Source organism: Poecilia reticulata, linkage group LG16 (genome assembly GCF_000633615.1).
Source record: "Poecilia reticulata strain Guanapo linkage group LG16, Guppy_female_1.0+MT, whole genome shotgun sequence".
Classification (NCBI taxonomy): domain Eukaryota; kingdom Metazoa; phylum Chordata; class Actinopteri; order Cyprinodontiformes; family Poeciliidae; genus Poecilia; species Poecilia reticulata.
In genome coordinates this window covers 12414792-12435986 of record NC_024346.1, presented here as the reverse complement: position 1 = coordinate 12435986, position 21195 = coordinate 12414792, and the positions used below count along the sequence as shown (strand labels likewise).

General features: G+C 37.8%; 2 protein-coding genes across 4 annotated transcripts in view; both read left to right on the top strand.

Moving 5' to 3' along the window:
- The window catches only part of chd4b (chromodomain helicase DNA binding protein 4b), a 36724-nt gene extending 28783 nt beyond the window's left edge, over positions 1-7941 (top strand). The window contains 6 exon segments of the mRNA XM_008431422.2: positions 1185-1355; positions 1438-1546; positions 2450-2582; positions 2672-2867; positions 6853-6999; positions 7002-7941. Of these exon segments, the coding sequence (XP_008429644.2) occupies positions 1185-1355; positions 1438-1546; positions 2450-2582; positions 2672-2867; positions 6853-6999; positions 7002-7129 (884 nt within the window). The 3' untranslated portion in view covers positions 7130-7941.
- A 2100-nt stretch (positions 7942-10041) lies between these two features.
- The window catches only part of ptpn6 (protein tyrosine phosphatase non-receptor type 6), a 31492-nt gene continuing 20338 nt past the window's right edge, over positions 10042-21195 (top strand). The window contains exons 1-5 of one of the 3 annotated variants that reach the window (XM_017309239.1): positions 10042-10191; positions 10279-10344; positions 11583-11635; positions 16654-16776; positions 17848-18042. In XM_017309239.1, coding sequence (XP_017164728.1) covers positions 11625-11635; positions 16654-16776; positions 17848-18042 — 329 coding nt within the window. In that variant the 5' untranslated portion in view covers positions 10042-10191; positions 10279-10344; positions 11583-11624. Of the gene's footprint in view, positions 10192-10278; positions 10345-11582; positions 11636-13839; positions 15246-15583; positions 15610-16653; positions 16777-17847; positions 18043-21195 lie in introns of those variants that run through there. The other 2 variants (XM_008431426.2, XM_017309240.1) reach the window with 2 other exon arrangements.

Here is a 21195-nt window from a genome sequence, read left to right as displayed (position 1 = left end):
AGACAGAATAATAAAGATAAAGAAAAACAGAAACACTATAAGTGAGAATGCATGGAATGCATTCTCACTGATAAAGAGACGTTCTATTGGGTGTAGAACAATAGGTGCCTGCCATGCAATGCATGGAGGCAGTACTGACTTGCTTCGCAAGTCAGTACTGCTCTCCTTATGCATTGCTATGGCATGCCCCTAATGATTGTTTACAGAAGGTGATGTGTATTATTATTATTATTATTATTATTATTATTATTAATGGTTGTGTGGATGGACGTTCATACTGTTTTGGCAGTTCTGCCAATAATAGCAGTACTAATAATCACCATATTATTCAAATCAGATTAATCAAATCACATTTTATTTATTAAATAAAATCCTCAGATGTTTTTTTAAAAGGATAAAATTATCTGATTTTGGTGAAATATCCCATGATATATCCTATTATATATTTTTTTATTAAAAAATATAAAAATATTTTATTGTAAAATATTATTAGAATTTTCTTAATGATTATAAAACATATTGTTAACAATATTCACTTTATCTTTATTTCTGTTTATTTTACTTTATTTTACTTTGCCTACTGTCCCACTAACATACACAGAATGTTCTCTTTAACTTTCAAAACTTTTATTGTGAAAGTTTGGTGGACATACACCTACACTAGTGGGCAACACCCACAACAACCATGTGATTCGTGTAAACATGCCAGAAGTTTCTTAAATTACAAATGCAATCAATCTGGAGGACATGATGGATTCCAGCTTATGTCTCTGTATCACTATAGTTCTGTGTTTTGTTGTTAAGGGCTAATAGTCTCGGATTGTCTTTGACAAAATACAGAAGATGGACATAATACTGTTTTGGCAGTTCTGCCAAGTACAAGCAGAACCTTGACTACAATAGTGCTAGCCTAATAAATCTGAGCTGGTAAACGGACCAACCAGAGTTTAGTAAAAACTGTATTCAGCCGAGGTGGAAGCTGGAGTCTTAACTCTTGTTTTGTTTTATGGACAATAAAACATTCATGCCTTTGCACAGGAAAGATGTGAATTATTGGGGATGCCAATTCAACAAAAAAAAAAAAAAATTTTTTTTTCTTGTTTTGTTTTTGTTTGTATTTGCAACCAAATGTGTTGCCTCTCTTGACCCTGAAGAGTACTGATGGGCTTTTTTGCACTTTGCAGAGCAAAAAGAGGAGAAAGACGGGATAAAAACAGACGATTCTGGAAAACTGCAGAATGGCGAAAACGGCAAAGAGGGAGGAACAGCTGCATCTGCGGTTAACATCAGTGAGGAGAAGAAGAAAGCCTCCAAGCAGAGGTTCATGTTCAACATCGCAGATGGTGGTTTCACAGGTGGACGCACTTTCCTTCCTCTTTTTTTTTGTTTTTTTTTGTTTCCTGTCTGTCTCTTTGACCTTTCTGCCTTTCTTCCCAGAGCTTCACTCCCTGTGGCAGAATGAAGAGAGGGCCGCCACCGTCACCAAGAAGACTTACGAGATTTGGCACCGTCGCCATGACTACTGGCTGTTGGCTGGAATCATACAGTATCCTTTAAACACATTTATTAGCAAAACAGTTTTTATGGGTGATTGCTGGCATTTTAAAAACCTAATTCTTGTCTTAATAGTGACCTGTTGTGCTTCAATGAACAGGTTAGAAGAAATATAGGGGCTTTACAAAACATGTTAAGGTTTTTGGACAAAGTCATTCTTAGGTGATGAGATTTTAGTCTGGTCAGTTTTGCATATTTTGACCTCCTGTCAGAATGAGCTGTTTTAAAGTCTCTTGTCACTTTAAATCCAAATAAGCTGCTGCTGGCCACGCCCCCCAACTCAACATTAACACTCCCATGTGAAAATGGCTGCAAACAAATAATCAATAAAGTATATTCTATTCTAATTATACATCCGTACATCTTTGAAAAGCAGAAATGGAGCCTCCTGCACAACCAACAGAATGCAAGATGTGATTTCCGAATGATAAATCAACAACAAATGGCTATTTGTTGGCTGTACAAGTAGCCATTGTACAGCGAATACAGGGGGAAATCCAGCTGACCAAACTTGCTAGTGTTGCTAGGTAACGGCACAGTGTGACTCAACATTCGGGAAGTTTTTGAACTGGCTTGTTTTCCCGACTCCAAAAGGCATTATTTCTAAAGACAGTTGGGTGTTTATTTTTTTTTATTTCACTTTTTTTAAGCTCTTGAGCTGTTTTTTAAGAGTATTTGAGACCCAAATGAAAAAACAAAAATGTGCAAAATGTGAGTTTTGCATAATACTTCCCCTTTAAATAATTATACTAAACGCATAATTAAGAAAAGCTTTTATTTGAACTTTCATAGGTGTTTATCCATGTTTTTTGGATTCAGAAAGTTTTCGCTCTTGCCTGCTGTCTGTCCAGAAACTACAGCGTTGTTGCTGTTGCCTTTGACTCTCATGTCACAGACACGGCTACGCTCGATGGCAGGATGTGCAGAACGATGTGAGGTTTGCCATCATCAATGAGCCCTTCAAAGGGGAAATGAGCAGAGGAAACTTCCTGGAGATCAAGAACAAGTTTCTGGCCCGGAGGTTCAAGGTGAAACAAACTTTCTAAGTAACTGCAAAGAGTACAGGCCTGTTTGAGTCACGCCTCACTGAGTGTTTCTGGTTTGTTTTCTCCTAAAGCTGCTGGAGCAGGCGTTGGTGATCGAGGAGCAGCTGCGCAGGGCGGCCTACCTGAACATGACGGAGGACCCGGCTCACCCCTCCATGGCCCTCAACACTCGCTTCAGCGAGGTGGAGTGTCTGGCAGAGTCCCATCAGCACCTCAGCAAAGAGTCCATGTCTGGAAACAAGCCTGCCAATGCAGTGCTGCATAAAGGTGAATAGGGTGCATAGAACCCATATGTGTTTCCTGTACAGACATCCTCACATCATTCTGTGAAAGCTTTTATTCTATTTTTTATTTTTTTTTTGCACATTTTTATTGACAATTTTTCATACAAGTGTACTTACAGAGACTTTACACTATTTTCTTTTTCCAAATGTTCCATACATGTCATTCAAGATAAGCTGCACCTACAATCTGTACCTGCCTTGGACAAAGCAACTTTGCTAGTCTCGATATTATCCAATCTATCCATTCACTTGCTGATTAACATAAAAAAAAAAAGATAATCTAAAATTTGGTTTTCTTGTCTGTTCTTCTCTTCCAAGTCATCACAATTTTAAATCTCTTCTCATCGGAAATGAACTGTATGCCAACTATTTACAGTCTGTAGCTCTATAAGGGTTCCCGTAACCACACTATTAATCAACAAAGTCTGGTTAAATAAAACCCTGCCAATTTTTTCCAATAATTCTTTTAATTTTCCAGATTCTAATCTGATGGAAAAAGTCAGCCTTTCCATCATATAAATATTATGCATTACGTCAATTCTGCCTTTAGCCATTTCCTAGTAATGGCTTTTTTACTTGCCACAAACATTATCCTATACATATATCTATCACCTGCTCTTGTGAACCTTTCCATCCCTCTTCCCATGTACAGATCCTCCAATGTAAGTGGAATATTCACCCCCAGTACCTTATCCATAAAATTCTTTACGTCCTGCCAATAGGGTATCATGTAGGCACAATCCCAAAATACATGGAAGTGACCCGCTCTGTCTTTTCTGCACTGCCTCCAACATCTTGTATCTTGGTGTTTTCTTTGTGCTGGTGTACTGAAATATCTTACAATATTCTTCCAGCCAAACTCTCTCCACAAAAGGGAACAAGATGGAAAGCTTTGATTCTATTTATGAAAGAAAAAAAGAAGTGAAGATAAATAAATTTGTTAAAACCTTAAATAGGTGCTGCTTTGATGCTTCAGTTATTCTCCAGGGGAGGTAAAAGGTAAAGTAAACCTCAATGTGAACAGAACAAATAGACATAAAAATGTATTAAGACACAATATGGATTAGGTGAAAAATATCAATACTGACCAAAAACAAGCAACAAAAACAAACAAGCTCAGTTTTTATTAGGATCATTAAAAATAAACAATGTAAAGAAGATTAGAGCAAAAATAGAAATGTTGAATATAAACAAGAAACACATCAAAAAATCTTTGTTTCTTTAGAACAGTTTTTTTTAATTGCTTTTAATGTGTAATATTTTACTGATTTCTTATTATTTGTTTTTAATCTTTATTATTCTTTATTATTGTACAGCGTTTGTAAATCAAATGTGTTACTATTATTTTTACTGAAAGCCAGATCTCCGTTTCATCCATCATTTGTACCTGCTTGTTCTTGCAAGGATGCTGAGGTGTTGGTGTTTCTCTCTAGTGATCATTAGAAAACATAGACGCACAAGACAATCACACACACCAATACCTGTAAGGGCAAAAACATGATTACATGTTTTGTATGTATGATTGTAATCATGTTTTTGGACTTTTGGAGGAAGCTGGAATACCTGGAGAAGACCCACTAATGCAAAACATGGAAACTCAATGCAGAAAGACCCCAAGCTACTTGCAACCCAATCAATCAATCAATCAATCAATCAATCAATCAATCAATCAATCAATCAATCAATCAATCAATCAATCAATCAATCAATCAATCAATCAATCAAGTTTATTTGTGCAGCACATTTCAGTAATAAGAAAGTCCAAAGTGATTCACACCATGAAAACAGAAAAACATCACAAAGTGTAAAATAATCCAGTCTATCAAAAACCAGTTTTTAGATTTTGAAAAAAAAAAATAATAATAATTATAATTATATTGGTGTTTTTCCACCAATATAATTAGTTTCACAAAGAGCAAACTGTATTGTTATTTGTTTTTGGTGAAGCAAAGACTGCCCAGTTCAGTTTCAACTAGCTTAAGTAATTTAAATTTTGAATTTGAATGTATCAAAATAGAGAATTTTTATTTATTTATTTGTGTTTCAGGTGACATTGTTTTAATTTTCTGTGTTTATTCGTGGGAAAATGAAAAAAAAACTTGCAAGTAAAATTCACAGGTGTGCAATCACTAGCTTCACATCTTATCACATTTAGATTTTATTCTTTTTTCCGTAAAGGAATCTAATCAGTTTGTTGGGAAAAACGAGTTGTTTAAATGTGTCCAACTTGTGTTTTCATGTTTCTTTCATATTCACTTCCATTCATTAAATACTTCTGAACAGAGATACAGGAAGCTGTCCATTCAATACGGTTTAATTATGCACGGCGTCGACGCCAGAAAGGCTCTGCGGGTAGACACAAAATGACTTCTGCTGTAGTGGAAGACTGTACTAATTTAATGAAATGCAACAATGCAGAGGCGTTAAAAGAGAGAAGAGGAGGTTGCATGTGATAATAATTTTCATTACTGACAAATGTCACCCTAAATGTCAGAATGCAGGGAAGAATCCTCTTTGATACTGACCTTTATTTCTAACAAATAATCTGAAATGTGTGTGCAGATGTGTAAGTTACATTTTGCAAGGCAAAAAAAAAAGGAAATAACTATCCTGCTCTGTTTGGTAGATTTTGGTCAGTTACAAATTAATATTAGGGCGTGTCTGTTGTCACAATGATCTCATGTAACAAAACGTGGGTAGGTATAATTACCAACTTCCCCATTCTGCGTGGCTGCATTGCAGAAATTATGATAATACATTTGCCTCATGTTCACTGAAAATATTTTTTTTTAAAAAGGAACCATTTTAAATGCCAGAAAATACTGTTGCACTTTCAGATTTGATGGCAGTAAAACGATAAAGGAGGGAGCGTGACAACAGCGTCACAGTTTCTGAAGCAGAAACTGAAACACTGACGAGCCCAGGTCTCACCTCAATTCACGGCTGTACAACATATCAGAACGTTTTGGCTGTAGATTATTATTTTGTTCATTTCTGTCATGATACAGATCTTAAAGTTAATTTATAACGATCTTAAAAAGTCTTAAATTTGAAATGGTGAAATCTACAGAAACTCTGTAACAATGACGACGACAAAAAACCAAAATGTCACCAAGTATTTTTGCCTAGTTTCTACTTTCTTGTGCAAATATCTTATTTCACTTTAAATAAACAAAATTAACTTAAAATTAGCTTTTTAACAAGATGAATTCTAATAATATTTAATAAAATTGATTACAAAAATAGTTCTAGTTCCACTGGCAGGTTATTTTATTTAAGACACGATGAAAAATGTCTTGTTATAAGTGAAATTAGTTTTTGATTTAAACTTTCTGTCAGGGTTTAGATAAAATATGTTTAAATAGTAATAACTGATAAGCAAGTCTCGGGGCAGTTTACAACACTTAAAAAATACTAAATCGAGTTTATTTAGAATGTTTCAGCAACAAGGCAGAGTGCTTTATATCATAAAAACACAAAAATATAAAGTCATAAAAACATAGAAACCAGTAACTAGTAATAAGACAAAACCAACTTACAACTAACTTTTCATCAGGATATTGGAGATTGTTTCAAGTCAGTCATTATTTAATATTGACTAATAAGTAACTGTTCCCTTGGCAGATTATTTCACTTATAACGAGATATTTTTCCCATATTATAAGTGAAATAATCTGCCAGTGGAGCTTGTACTTTTTCATTAACAATAAGGAGGTATTGACTTAAAACAAACTCTTGTTTCGTTTAGAAAAGCTACTGATAGGTTTTGTCTTATTTGTACAGAAACTAGACAAAAATACTTGGTAAGATTTTGTGTTTTTGCAGTGTAGCTTGGTTGTTTTATGAAATGGCATTAAGCCCATGAAAAATAGATAATACCCCCTATATGTATGTTTATTTTGTTCTTGTTAGTTTTGTTATTTTAGCGGTGATAATAAGCAGTCACTGTTGCTCTGCTTCGTCTCCAGTCCTCAAACAGCTGGAGGAGCTGCTGAGCGACATGAAGGCCGACGTTACTCGTCTGCCAGCCACCATCGCCAGGATACCCCCTGTGGCCGTGCGGCTGCAAATGTCCGAGAGGAACATCCTGAGCCGCCTGGCCAGCCGGGGGCCCGACGTCACAGCCCAGAACCAGTCCCAGACCTCACAGCAAATGCAGGTGCCGCGCTGACCAATCCCATCGCACCTTTTTTCCCATCTCGCTCACTGACTGAGGCTAGTCACGCTCACCTCACCTCCATGTAGCAGATGTCGTTTATTTTACTCACCTTGTACAGCACAGTCAGGTCAGTCGTTGCTCTACACCTGTGGACAGCAGCCGGAGTTTATAGAAGGACTGGAAATGTAGATAAACAACGGGAAGCTAAATCCAAGCATTTTTCCTTCTGGGATCACCTGAGCACTGACATGCAGGCAGCTCCTGTCCCGTCAGCAGCCTCCAGCGCGTGTAATATATATGTGTGTGTCATTAAACCGATCATGTTTGAGGCGTCCCGGTTCTCTGTATTAACTTTTAGGTCGCGGGGGGATTTTACTGCGTCACTTTCACCTGTTGGATCTTGTGAAACTACTGGCGTTTTTGTTAGAAGCCTCCATGTTGTCTCTGAGTCGGCACTGGTACGTTTGATGGGTGTAAGTGTGTTTCAGGCGGGGCGGGTTACCGTGCGTCAATACTGCAGAACGCCTCGCCGCCGATGCGTCAGGTCTGTTACCTCCTCTCCTTTCCGTCCTCCCAGCTGCCCCATCAGGTGAACTGAACTGGGACCAGCTCTTTGTGCTCACACCACAACCAGAACCATTACATTCCTAACAGAACCACAGATTTACTCAACTGAGACTTTTCCTCAAATGCTAAAAACATAAATAAATAAAATAAAACCATCTCCACTTGCTTTTTGGTACATTGGACAGTTTTTGGAAAGATAACAATCTTTTGAGTTTATTTAATTTTTCTTGTCTGTTGTTATGTTTTACCTTATAAAATATGATTGTTACAACCTTGTTGTTTTTATTGTCGCTGTTTGTTTTTATGACCTACAATAAAAAAGTCAAATGTTTCTCATTCTTTCTATTCCTTCATTTCTTTTATCAAATCTGTATGTGATAAAATGTCTCTATTTTTACAAAATAAAGTAAATTTTGTGCTTTTGTAGGAGACAAATAAGAAAAAACTTAAAATTTCTTGTCAGGTATTTATACCTGTGGAGCACCGACTCTGCTCTGAGGATGAGCATCATCCTAAAGGTATTTATGTTTTGCAACCGTTTTTAATAATATTTATATCCCACAATCATTTCTCATATGTTGCAACACAAGAATTGAGTATATTTTGCTCTTCAGCTGGAAGTATTTTGTACGTCTCTGCCAGGTTTGACATCTAGAGATAGAACTCTGTCCATTTTTTTATTGCAAAGTGCCTCAAACTTATTCATAATTCTCTAAATGACTGGAAATTATAATTATAAACTTATGACTTTTATGTCATAAGTTCATGCGTCATAATTCTGCACCATAAAAAGCCAGATGCTGTAACTTTACTAGGCCTTTATGATACTTTAACTGGACCATTTTAACACACAAAGGCTATGTTCACACAGCAGGTAAATGCAACTCAAATCTGCTTTCTTCTGCCCATACAGTATGTGACATATATCCAACATTTTCACTGCTGTCTGAATGGCCCTATTCTGATATTTTCACCCTAAAAAAATCTGATTTGTGCCGCTAACATGTGGAAATAAACTGGTTTTCAATTTGAATGGATATGGCATTTTATACGACTTTTATGTTATTGATGTTAGACACCAGAAAAAGACATGGTGTAAACAATGACTGAAAATTATAATTATGAACTTGTGAAAAAAGTCTGTGTAACTGCATCAAATCACAATCCCACCACTCTTGGCTCTGATTACAATCCAAACACTTCTCTACAGAAGTTGCTCTTAATTCTCCACAAAAGGTCGTTGCCATTAGTTGTGCTTTCTTTTTATTAACTTCCCTCTTGTTATGATCTCGTGACAATGTTGTCGGCTCCCCTTGCTGAGTAAACTTTAAAATAGATCCACAAACATCTTTTACTCAAATGTGTAATAATTTCCCTTATTACTCCCATAAACAAAGCGCTGCTGTGTGACGTCTGTGTTCTTCTGTGCATGTGACTTTGGGGAAGTAAACTGTTCACACAGAAGTCTGAGTGCGACTGGGCTTAGTTAGTGTTATAAATGACTCTGAAGTTTAAACTTCTTCTGTTCCTACTGAAGAAGAAAAAATCCCCACCATGACTGGACAATAAATCAATAATATCTATCGCGATAGACTCGTGATCATTATCAAGAGTCGATATAACTGGCAGCCTAACCAATATGATCCTTTGCATGTGACGTCACGCTGTCAAGAACTCCGCTCAGTCCGCCATGACGGACGTTAATACAACCAATGCGCTCTTTTAAAGCTAGTCTTAAAATCGGATATCTGTAATTTAATATAGCTTCTATTCCGTTGATTTCGCTTTAATATGGTCATAGCGTGCTGCGCGGTCGGCTGCATAAACAGACAAGAATGCAAACCAAATTTGTCATTTTATTTTATAACTTTTAATGAAAAAAGATGGCGGCGATGGATAGCAGCCGTCAATCATAAGGACTGTTAGCCGTCGGTGAAATTGCAGATTTGCGGCGAACACTTTTTACAAGGTAAGAAAACTAACTTACATTATAAGTAAGTATGATTAGGAAGATATCAAATATCGCATTATATAGAAGGTGCTTATGATCATTAGTAACCATGGAGACAATGCAGCACCGTCATGTAGCCTAGCATCATGTATGCTATAAGATCTTTTCTGCCAACAGCCACCACTATCTACAATAACTCTTTGAAGGATTTGAATTAACATGAATTACAACATTTAATTTTCCTTTGGGATCAATAAAGTATTTCTGACTTTGAATTCAGTGAGTGGCACCAACTAATTCAGTCGTTCTTTGGTTACCTAGCAACAACTTGTAGAGTAACTTGTGCTTACCTAGTAACAATCTCTCGAGTAACTTGCGGATTAGGAGTTAAAGGTTTCATCACTGTCTCATAACTGCTTAAAAATAAAAATAAACAGCGTGGAGTGAAAACTGGATAAAACATGAAAGGAAACAAACAGTTTGGTCATATTTAACATATTTAAAACAAAAAGCTAATCAATAATGATCGGCATTGGCTGATATGATAATTGTTTTCCGGCGACATGTTTTTCAGCGATATCTTCCAGCCCTAATCTCCACAGAAGGATGCTGCCACCACCGTGTCTCACAGTGAGGATGGCCTGAGTAGCAGTTTCTCTCCTTACAGCATTTTGAGTGAAGGCCTAAAGGTTTAACTTTAGTATCATCGTCTTCTAGAGGCTTGCTGGACTATTTATGGCTGCACTCAACCGATGGCTTCCTTCTTGACGCTCTTCTTTAAAGGTCAGACTTGTAAAGGGAACAACAACTGGTTGCCCCGTCAACAGATTCTCTCCTCTTGTTTGCTTTTCTGGTTGATGCTCAGCCTGTCAGTTTGGGTGTTTGTTTATATTTGTAGCTGAGCTGCTCTCTTGTTTACTTTTCATCCCTGACCTGTCTGCGGTGTTCTTTGGTCTTCATGATGCTTTTTGTTCACTGATGTTCTCTAACAAACCTCTGAGGCCTTCAAAGATCAGCTGGGTTTGATCATGTGTAGCAAAGGACGAATCTACAGCCAATAATTAGTATTGATTTTACTGAGTTATTATTGGATTAATCAGTTAATAATTGGAGAGCAAATATTCTTAAGGATTTTTCTTCTTTTTTTTATGGAATTTGAAACTGGTAAAACTAAAACTGCTACTTGAGGAGTTCTGAGAGTTTTTTTTATCTTAACTGAAAAATGTAAATATTCTTGTACAGTTTTGGCTTAATTACAGCTCTGAATGTGTAATTTCAGAAAATTACCTTTTTTAGAGTCTGTATACTCCAATTAACAATTCAATTACTAAATTAGTTGACTGTTAGGTTAATAATCGACTCATCACAGTTAATACGATTAATCGCTTCATTTGCATAGGATTTTAATTAGATGTACCAGAATAAAAAATGCAAATGCACACAACACTTTTTTCACTTTACTTCACAAATATGTACTATTCTCTTTCAGTCTATTTAAAAAAATATCAATAAATCAGCAGTTTGTTTGAACTGGCTTTTAAAATCTTTTTTGTCAATTATTTCCTACAATTTGACGTCCTGTCTCGTCTATCTGATGCCGATATTATGTTCTTTTATTTGAACGCTGAGCGTGAGGAGCTCTCTTATCGTTTGCATGCAGGCCTCGAAAGACGGGGCAAAATTTACATGGAGGCAAATGTAGATCCAGGGTGGTGATAAAAGCTGGACCGCTCTTCCTCGTGGAGCCGGTTGTGAGCGGAGGGTCAGGGGCGAAGCGGGCAGGAAAAGACGCATTTTCCTCCTGCAGATAGTGAAATAATTAGGAAGAATTAGAGTAAATTACAGGGTGGGAAGGGCGGCGCGGCTTTGATAGCTTATCGTAGGAAGAGTTGTTGGCTGGAGTCGGGCTGCTGCTCACCAGAAAATGGAGAAAGGAAGAAGAGGGAAAATAAACTGTGAATGGAAAATACTGTGACAGTTTTCACTCCGTCCTTGATTTACAGCCGTCACTTCCTGATCAGGACAAACCCAACGCTGCGCAGATCCCAACAGGAGCCCCAGCAATGTCTTGTGGGTGAGTGTTTTACGTTTTACCTGATGCCTTTGTTTTTATTTTCAACAAGATGCTGGGATTTTTTTCCTCCTGCTTTCACTTTTTTTCCACTTTGCTGCTTTTCTTTTTTTTTGTTTAATCTGGTGGTTTGTTGGGAAATTGTCTCAGAAATGTGACTTATTGATTGAACGCTGGTAAAAAGTTATTTCATTAGACGAGAAAAAACATAAAACCATTTAACTTTTTGTTTGCTTTTTTAAATGTAGTCATTTTTTGAGTTTTTGGTTTTAAAGTAAAAGATAAAATGATCTAAAACATGAAATCACACCTATACGTTGACGGTCAAACAGCTTTACGTTTGATCAAAGATGATGATAAAAAATCTCTGAGAAATTGATGTGAAATTGTTTCACTTTGGGTCAGACTCAGAAAGCAATCAAATGTAAACTAAAGTCGATTTTTCAGATATTTTCTAGATTGTTCATTCTTTCTTTCCTTGTGTTTTTAAGTTTAAGTTTCTTTCTACCGTTCTTCCTCGTGTCCATCCTTCCTTCCTTCTTTCCTTCTCTAGGATGTCTCCTTTGGTTCTCTGTTTAACAACGGAGAGAAACTTTTTCATTCATTATGAATGAAAAATTATCATTATTTTCCATAATGTAATGATAAAAATTAAACTGTCATGTATTTTAGATTCATTGCACACCAACTGAAATATTTCAGGTCTTTTTAATACTGATGATTTTGGCATACAGCTCATGAAAAYCCAAAATCCCYGTCTCAAAAAATTWRCATATTTMATCCGACCAATAAAMGAAAWGTKTTTTAATACCAAAAAKGTCAACCTTCAAATAATTATGTTCAGTTATGCACTCAATACTTGGTCATGAATCCTTTTGCAGCCTTCAATACAGCGCGGCATGGAGGCAATCAGCCTGTGGCTCTGCTGAGGTGTTATGGAGCCCAGGATGCTTCGATAGCCTTAAGCTCATTCAGAGTTTTGGGTCTTGCATCTCTCAACTTTATCTTCACAATATCCTACAGATTCTCTATGGGGTTCAGGTCAGGAGAGTTGGCAGGCCAACAGTAACACCATGGTCAGTAATACCAGTGGTTTTGGCACTGTGAGCAGGTCGTGCTGAAAAATGAAATCTTCATCTTCATAAAGCTTTTCAGCAGGTGGAAGCATGAAGTGCTCCAAAGCCTCCTGATAGCTGCTGCATTGACCCTGCCCTTGATAAAACACAGTGGACCAACACCAGCAGCTGACRTGGCTCCCCAGACCATCACTGACTGTGGGTACTTGACACTGGACTTCTGGCATTTTGGCATTTCCTTCTTCCCAGTCTTCCTCCAGACTCTCGCACCTTGATTTCAGAATGACATGCAAAATTTGCTTTCATCCGAAAAAAGTACTTTGGACCACTGAGCAACAGTCCAGTGCTGCTTCTCTGTAGCCCAGGTCAGGCGCTTCTGCCGCTGTTTCTGGTTCAAAAGTGTCTTGACCTTTGACCTGGGGAATGCAGCACCTGTAGCCCATTTCCTTCACACGCCTGTGCACGGTGGCTCTGGATGTTTCTACTCCAGACTCAGTCTACTGCTTCCCCCAAGGGAATCGGCCCTTCTCCACAATCTTCCTCAGGGTCCGGTCACCTCTTCTCGTTGTGCAGCGTTTTCTGCCACACTTTTTCCTTCCCACAGAGGTGCCTTGATACAGCACTCTGGGAACAGCCTATTGGTTCAGAAATGTCTTTCTGTGTCTTACCCTCTTGCTTGAGGGTGTCAATGATGGCCTTCTGGAGAGCAGTCAGGTCAGCAGTCTGACCCATGATTGCGGTTTTGAGTTATGAACCAGGCTGTGAGTTTTTAAAAACCTCAGGAATCTTTTGCAGGTGTTTAGAGTTACTTTGTTGATTCAGATAATTAGGTTAACTGCTCGTTCAGAGACCCTTTTCATGATATGCTAATTTTTTGAGACAGGGATTTTGGGTTTTCATGAGCTGTATGCCAAAATCATCAGTATTAAAACAATAAAAGACCTGAAATATYTCAGTTGGTGTGCAATGAATCTAAAATATATGACAGTTTAATTTTTATCATTACATTATGGAAAATAATGAACTTCATCACAATATGCAAATGTTTTGAGAAGGACCTGTATTGTAACTCATATGAAAAAAATCCATTAATTATTTATTTTTTTCCCCTACTGAATAAATGTAAAAACATTTCTGGTTTAATTTATAGACGATAAAAGTCAGACTATAGAGCTTTGATAAAACTTTTAAATCTTTTTGCACATCATTACCAGTAAATAGTCACATAGTTACGTGCATTTTTGATGCTAGATGTGCTCAGATAAGGATCGCCGACGGGTTTTAACCAGCTAATTCACTAAAGAGGAACATAAACGAACGGCTTCATGCGCGGAAGAAGTTGTGTAATCAGTGTGAGCATTAGAAGCAAACCTGCATTAAACTCCTGCGAGCGGCAACAATCTGGTGCTCTGCTGCAGCTTCAGGTGTTGCAACGCTCAGAGCATTGACCAAACAATCGGGGGAAACATTGTTGTTGTCACTCTGCGGCTGCGACAACTCAACCAGAATGAGCGCTGCACGTGTGTGCGTGTGTGTGTGTCTGTCTGGAGGAGGGACAAAAAGTCAAAGCAGCTTTATAACTGTTGCAGAGCGCCACAGTGAAATGAGAGAAATAAAATGCAAGCAGCCGGCGTTAACCACGACGACACCTGCAGGGCTGCATGTGTGCTAAAATGTGCTAGCGCGCGTTGGGGGCAGGGAGGAGCGCTCCGTGCTTTATGTGTATTCCTCCACAATTTCTCACTCTGAAAGTTTTAAAGTCGACTCTGAGGAACTGGTTCAACGTGGATGTGGATGGAAACTATTAGTGGATTAAACGCAGACTGTTTGTTTGTGATGCTTTAGGAGGAAGCCTTTTCTGTTATCCTTTACAAAATGACTAATTTTGATGAAATGTTTACCCCTGCAAATACTTTGGCAGCTCAAACACACCCACACAGGCGCGCTTTGCAGAGGGGGGGGAGGTCAGAACGCAAATGAGGAAGTGCTCAGTGACTCTGACCTTTGTGTGTTACATGCACACACAGTCATACACACCTGGAAGTAAAGGATAAACGGCAGCAGTGGCAGACAAGTGGGAAGGTTGAGACACGAAAACGTCAGAGTTTTTTCATTTCTGAACTTCTGTGAAGCACGATGGAGTAGCTGGTGGATCCACCAGTGAATGGATCTGCACAGGAAACTCCAGTGATGGAGCCGAAACCTTCTCTGCTCTCAGATTCGATGAGGTCTTGTTGTGGTCGTCATTAAGAAACAAGAAGAAACGAGAGACAGGAGCGAGAAGAAGAGGAAAAGAAAAAAGAAAAAAGCTGCGTCTCTATCTGCTGGAGGAATTCCGGCCTGTCAGCTATTTTTGTTCCTGTCTTGCTTTCACTATTTTGTGAAAGGAGACGTAAAAAGGAAGGAAGAGAGCGAACGACGCAGAAGGGGGAAGAGACAGACGTATACTGTGTGAACGTCCCGGCGAGTGACAGTTGTTTTCAGGAGCAGCTGAGAAGAGTAAGTGTTTACCTGCTTCTGGTTGGCGCTGGGTCGAGGTAGGAAGAGGTCAGACTGCAGGAAGGTGCTGAGAGGAGGAACATTTATTAGTGTTTTGTGAATGTGATGCAATAAAGCGAGAGATAGATGCGAGAGTTTTGATGTTAGGTGGAAAGACGTTCGTGTCAGTCGTCTGGTTAGCATCTGCGACAGCAGATGTGCAAGAAAGAGAGAACTCGTGTTAAAGTGCACAAGGAGAGAGGAAGTAGATAAAAAGTTAGTCTTTACTCATTTTTTTTGTGAGATTAAGGATCTAAAAGGAAAGAGAAAAGGCTTGTGCTTTTGAGTTTGCACGTGTTGCACAGGTACAAGTGACTCTTGTTCTCTCTCGTCCCAGAAAAAGTGAGGAGACGACATGGTTCGGTGAGTCAAAGCCTGCGCCGGACTCTGTAACGCTCCGTTAGTCATCTCTGGTCGTGTCTCTTTTGTGTTTGCTTGATGACAACTTCTCTGTTTCCATTCCTCCTTCTCTTGTCTTTCGCCAGACGTTCACCGACTCTGCTCTGTTCCTCTATCATGTGATTTCTCAAGACTTGTGTGCGAAACACTCTCTGCTTTAGACAAAAAGGAAGCTTTAAAGTTTAAAATCTGTGTATCCTCAAGATTTGAGTTCTTTGAATCTCTTGTTTCTGTGTAAAAGACCATTTTAAAGTTTAAATTGTGTAATCTGTGCTTTAATGTTGCTGCTAAACGCAGAATAAATCTGGATTATATGATGCATTAAGTTAAATGGAAAATATCTCAGGAATCAGCATCTCTTTAAAAAATTAGGAAAACAGGCAAACCGTAGCTGGTTAAAATGTTACCTGATCCAAAATTAAGTCGGCGACCGGGTTGATTTTCGTTTTATTTGTGGCTCATTCAAACCACAACCACAAACACTTTAAATGAAGTTTTTGATCAAAAAACAACAGATTTGTATGCTGCATTTTGCGTGTTTCTGAGCTCAGCTTTTGCGCCTCTTATCTGCATTTCTGGGTTACGGATGTTAGAAGTGAATTGCTGTAACTTCATCTTTCTTAACATAATTCAGTGAAACTGCTGATGCAATTTGCATGTTGAAAATGTTTCATAATCAAAAGTATTTCTGATTCAGAGTAGGCAGAAAGAATAAAACATTTTCTCTACAACGAGGATGCTTCTGTTGGAGTCGATGCTGAATGAAGAGCAAAATGGAAAAACACAAAATGTGATTATAGTAACTTTACTCAGAGCACTGGTTTTATTTTTATTTTTAGTTATTGTAGCTTATGTTCAGAAAGCGACCAACCCGTTCTTGTGGGTCTGTTATTTAATCTCTGTCTTGTGGTATAATGGCGCTGAGAGTCATGTTGTTTAAACCTCTTCATGGAGACAAATGCTCCTTTTTTTTTGCTTTCTGTCTCTGCTTCACTGCATGTGATGCAGGTGGTTCCACAGAGACATCACTGGCCTGCAGGCCGAGGACATCCTGAAGTCTCGAGGCATCCATGGCAGCTTTCTGGCTCGACCCAGCAAGAAAAATGTCGGCGATTTCTCCCTGTCCGTCAGGTACTAACTGGGCTTACTGAGCTCCGCCGCTCTCCTGTGGATCCTGATTTTACGCTCGCAGCTGCTTTATTTACTTCCTAATTTCCTCTGTAGACTTTAAATGTCGCTGAATACCATAAAGGTGGAGGTATTTAATGAATGTGTGGACGTCATGTGACAGAGAAAGGCTAAAAATAAAATTCTTCGCAATGCAGGTTTCTAAAAGGGGAAACTTGCTGATAAATCTGCTGTCCGCATATCAGACGTCGTGAAGCCTTTGCCCTTTAGACTCAGCCGGGTTCCACTGATCGTAAAATCATCCTCTGTTGTAGAGCTTTCCCCTCTAACAGGTGATTCATTAATGCGCCTTTCGCTGCTTCAGACACATTTCGTCGTAGAAAAGTTGTTGGAGGTTTTCTAGCGGCGCCAGGAGTAAACTGGGCCATTCAGTAACAACGTCGTCGTTGGTTTCATTATTGGGGCTTTTTTGCATGTTGAGGAGAATTTGAGGTGAAATAAATAACCACACCTAGAAATACATGCACGCTTTGCATTTTAAAGTGGAAAAATTGTCTGCAGGATGAATATTTAAACCAATGATTTTTACAAAGTTAGTGCAAAAAACGCAGCTGATTTGGAATCCTGAAATACATTTTTACCAATTGGTATTACAGATCAATAAAATTGATAGCTCTGACTGTAGCTAGATGATAAATTAGAATTAACTGGATCTTATAAATATAATTTGTGTTATAACATGGGTAAATGTATTTTTAAAAGTGAAATAATCTTCCAGTAGAACTATTGCTTTTTAATCAATATTAAGCAATCTCCCATATTTTGCTGAAAATCTACTTGTAAGTTAGTTTTGTCTTATTTCAGGTGAACTAAGATATTTGCAGTAGAAACTAGACCAAATATTTGGTCAAATTTTGTGTTTTTGCAATTTTGTGAAGTGTCTTTTACCATTTAAACATATTAATTCAGTTTTATCTGATGTAAATGCCAGATTAAACCCTGACGAGCTGGAAAAACTTTCTCACTTTCCTTTCCTTTAGGCGTTTTGTTTTTTGACTGGTTTTCTTTATTCAGGGTGAGTGAACAGGTCACCCACATCCGCATACAAAACACAGGAGACTACTACGACCTGTACGGAGGGGAGAAGTTTGCCACCCTGTCGGAGCTGGTGGAGTATTACACTGCAGAGAACGGCATCCTTCAGGACAAAGACGGGACAATCATCGAGCTCAAATATCCTGTGAACTGCTCCGACCCGACCACAGAAAGGTCTGACCTCCCTTAGTTATTCATTTCCGTGTATATAGTCATACAGAATAACCTTTCATAAGGCATGACTCTGTATGGGAAGTGTCCGTTCATATATCTCATGCACCAATCCGCTTTTTTCTCTTCCAATACCAATATCTGAGGTTTAATATCAGGTGATACCGATACGATACAGAAAAACATCGTTGAATTACTGAATTACATTTTCATTTGATAACTCTGCACCAGTTCAGCACACTGAAACACACCAGTAGCTTCACCATCTTGGTCAAACGTGGAAAAACAACGTTAATTTGTTCAGTCGGCGCATTTAGCAGTAAAACAGCCAAAGTAAAATAAATAATAAAGAAACTGAAACTGACAAAAACAAAATGTTCTAAATATTGTCTAGCCTGGTCAAAGATGTCAAACTGCAATAAACCTTTAAATGGTTCAGAAAGTGAAATTATGAATTCTAAATATAATGTAAAATAAACATAATGTCTCTCAGACATTTCCTTTTTTAAACGCAGATTTAAATGTACTAAATTACAGTTTTATTTGATAACTTTGAATAGATCTGCCGGTATGGATGTCATCGATACTCGGTCTAGAACATTTTCAACATCGGGACTGATACAGATATTAATATCGGATTGGTGGAGTTCTGATCTCATCTTCCTTTTGAACATATGTGACCAGTTTGGTCATAACTTCCTAACTTTCCTAACTGTTCTGAACCTTTATAGTGTGTTTCTAAGCACAGCTGGCTTCACATGTCATACTTTTTCCCAAAACAACAACAAGTTACTGTGCGAAAAGCTTAATATTTTTTATTCAAAGCAGTCAAACGTTGTTGAAAGAGGATATTTAGGAGCTGAAATGGGGCAAAGAATGTAAATCTGGTGGTTACGGCTCGGTAAAATGGGTCCTGGTGGTGTCCTTGATGTCCAGCGCGTGCAGCAGCAGTCGGTGTTTGACTCATTTTGTCTGTTGGCCTTTTTGGTTGGGTCTACACCTTCACTTTCAGGTTCTCTGAGACGACGTTTGGTTAGGTGGTTGGGCTAAAAATAGTCCGCCATGACCAGCTACATTTCCTCCAGCAGCCGTTATGTTGCCGTAATGTTCATTCAGTCTTTTCCTCCGGGGGATAAGCTCTCATTTAAGGAAATTTGAGGTGTTGCAGCATCTTTGTTGATCACAGTGTGAGTCAGTAATAAAACGCCCACCTTTAAAAGCTGCAGCGCATTTATTCCTACATCTGGTTCTGTTTGCTGAATTAGAAGAAACAAGAGGTAATTGGTGACATAATTCAGCTAAAATACAGTCCTGTCGTGGTATCAAGTTTAGCTGGACGATAAATTGTCCCAGAAGTTATTTCGATAAGCGATAATATTGTTGTTTTGAGACCATTTTTAAGTCATATATTGGTAAAGGCGTAATAATAAAGCAAGAACACATTCTCAAAGATCAATAAAATTTAAATTCTAATCAATATGTAACGCTGGAAGTAGAAGATGTTTTAAATAAACAAAACAACAAATAAATTGAATTATTAAGTGTCTTTAAACAAAATAATCATTCAGAAAAAGGGATAATTGAGTCCAAGGCACCCGACTGAAGACTTTTTATCAACCAGTTTTCAGTAGAAAAAGAGAAAAATGACAAATCATGCAAGTGGAAATTATTGACTTCATTTTGATTTATCAATGATTTATCACTTATTGCAACAGGTGCAACTCAATAAATTTGAATGTTATCAAAAAACATAGATTATTTCATAAACTCAATTCAAAATTTAACACAGATTTATTTTACAGTGTTTTTATCTGTTAATGTTGCTGCTGCTCTTAAAAAAATTCAATTTAGTAAAAAATTTTAAATAAAAATTTTCATTTTTTATTTGAAACTTTGGCATGAATTACTGCATCAGTGCAGCGTAGCACGGAGACGATCAGCCCAGGTTTCATTAGTAATCTGGATTATTGTTCTGGTGCCTCTCATTTCTCTCTTGGCTCACAGATTATCAATGGGGTCGAGGTCGGGTCCTGGTACTTTTGGTACCTTTGGCGGCGTGGGCAGGTCCTGCTGGGAAATTAAATCAGGTCTCCATAAAACCTTTTAGCAGAAGGAAGTACAAAGTGCTCTGAAATTTCCTGGTAGACTTCGACAGTGAACCTCAGAAACCACACTGGACCAGAACAAATAATCTCTGACTGTGAAAACTTAAATTCTAGAAACATTTGCCTCTCCACTTACTTCCAGACATGAAATTCAAACTAAAGTCTCATCTGAAAGCAGGACTTTGGACCTCTGAGCAGAAAGTCTAGTTATTTTTCTCTGCAGCCCAGATGAAACGTTCCTGATGTCTTTAATCATGTAATGTTGCTCATCTTCTGGAAACATCCGTCGTCATCCTCCATGCATTTTTTTCTACCTCATTTTTTCCTTCCACGAACTTTCCCAAAAGTGGTGAGAACATAAAATCTCTGATAAAAATCCTTCTGGTGTCATTTTCTAATTACATTTTAATAAGCTCTAAACCACAATCATTAAATACACACTTGAAATCTGTGTGTGTGTGTGTGTGTGTGTGTGTGTGTGTGTGTGTGTGTGTGTGTGTGTGTGCGTGTGTGTGTGCGTGTGCGTACGTGTGTGTGCGTACGTGTGTGTGCGTGTGTGTGTGTGTGACATATTTATCTATATATGAGTTTATTATGACAGAATTACGTGAATAAATTTATTATCGATGATATTCTAATTTATAAAGATGGACTTATATTTCGAAACGCTTTATCTGCTTTTTCACTCCTGTGAAATAGATGGAAAAGATTTGATCTGAGATGTTCTTCCAAAGTTTAAATTAGATCTGTATTTATTTTTTCATGCTGTCCCACAGCAGGAATCACTTTTTTAGGATCGTCAGAATGATTTATTATCTTTTAAATACTAAAACAAATTAAAATTTTTTATCTTGGATGTTTATTCTTCCAGTATATCTACATCTGTTCAACATCTTGTATTTCTACCTCCAGTTTCTCACGATTTAGTTACATATTTGTTTAGGATTTTAAAAAAGATTTTCAGTAAGAACTTGTTTTAGATCTATGTAGATCCACGTTTTCATATTTTCCTAATGCATCCATCTAAAAACTAAATATGAATTTGACATTT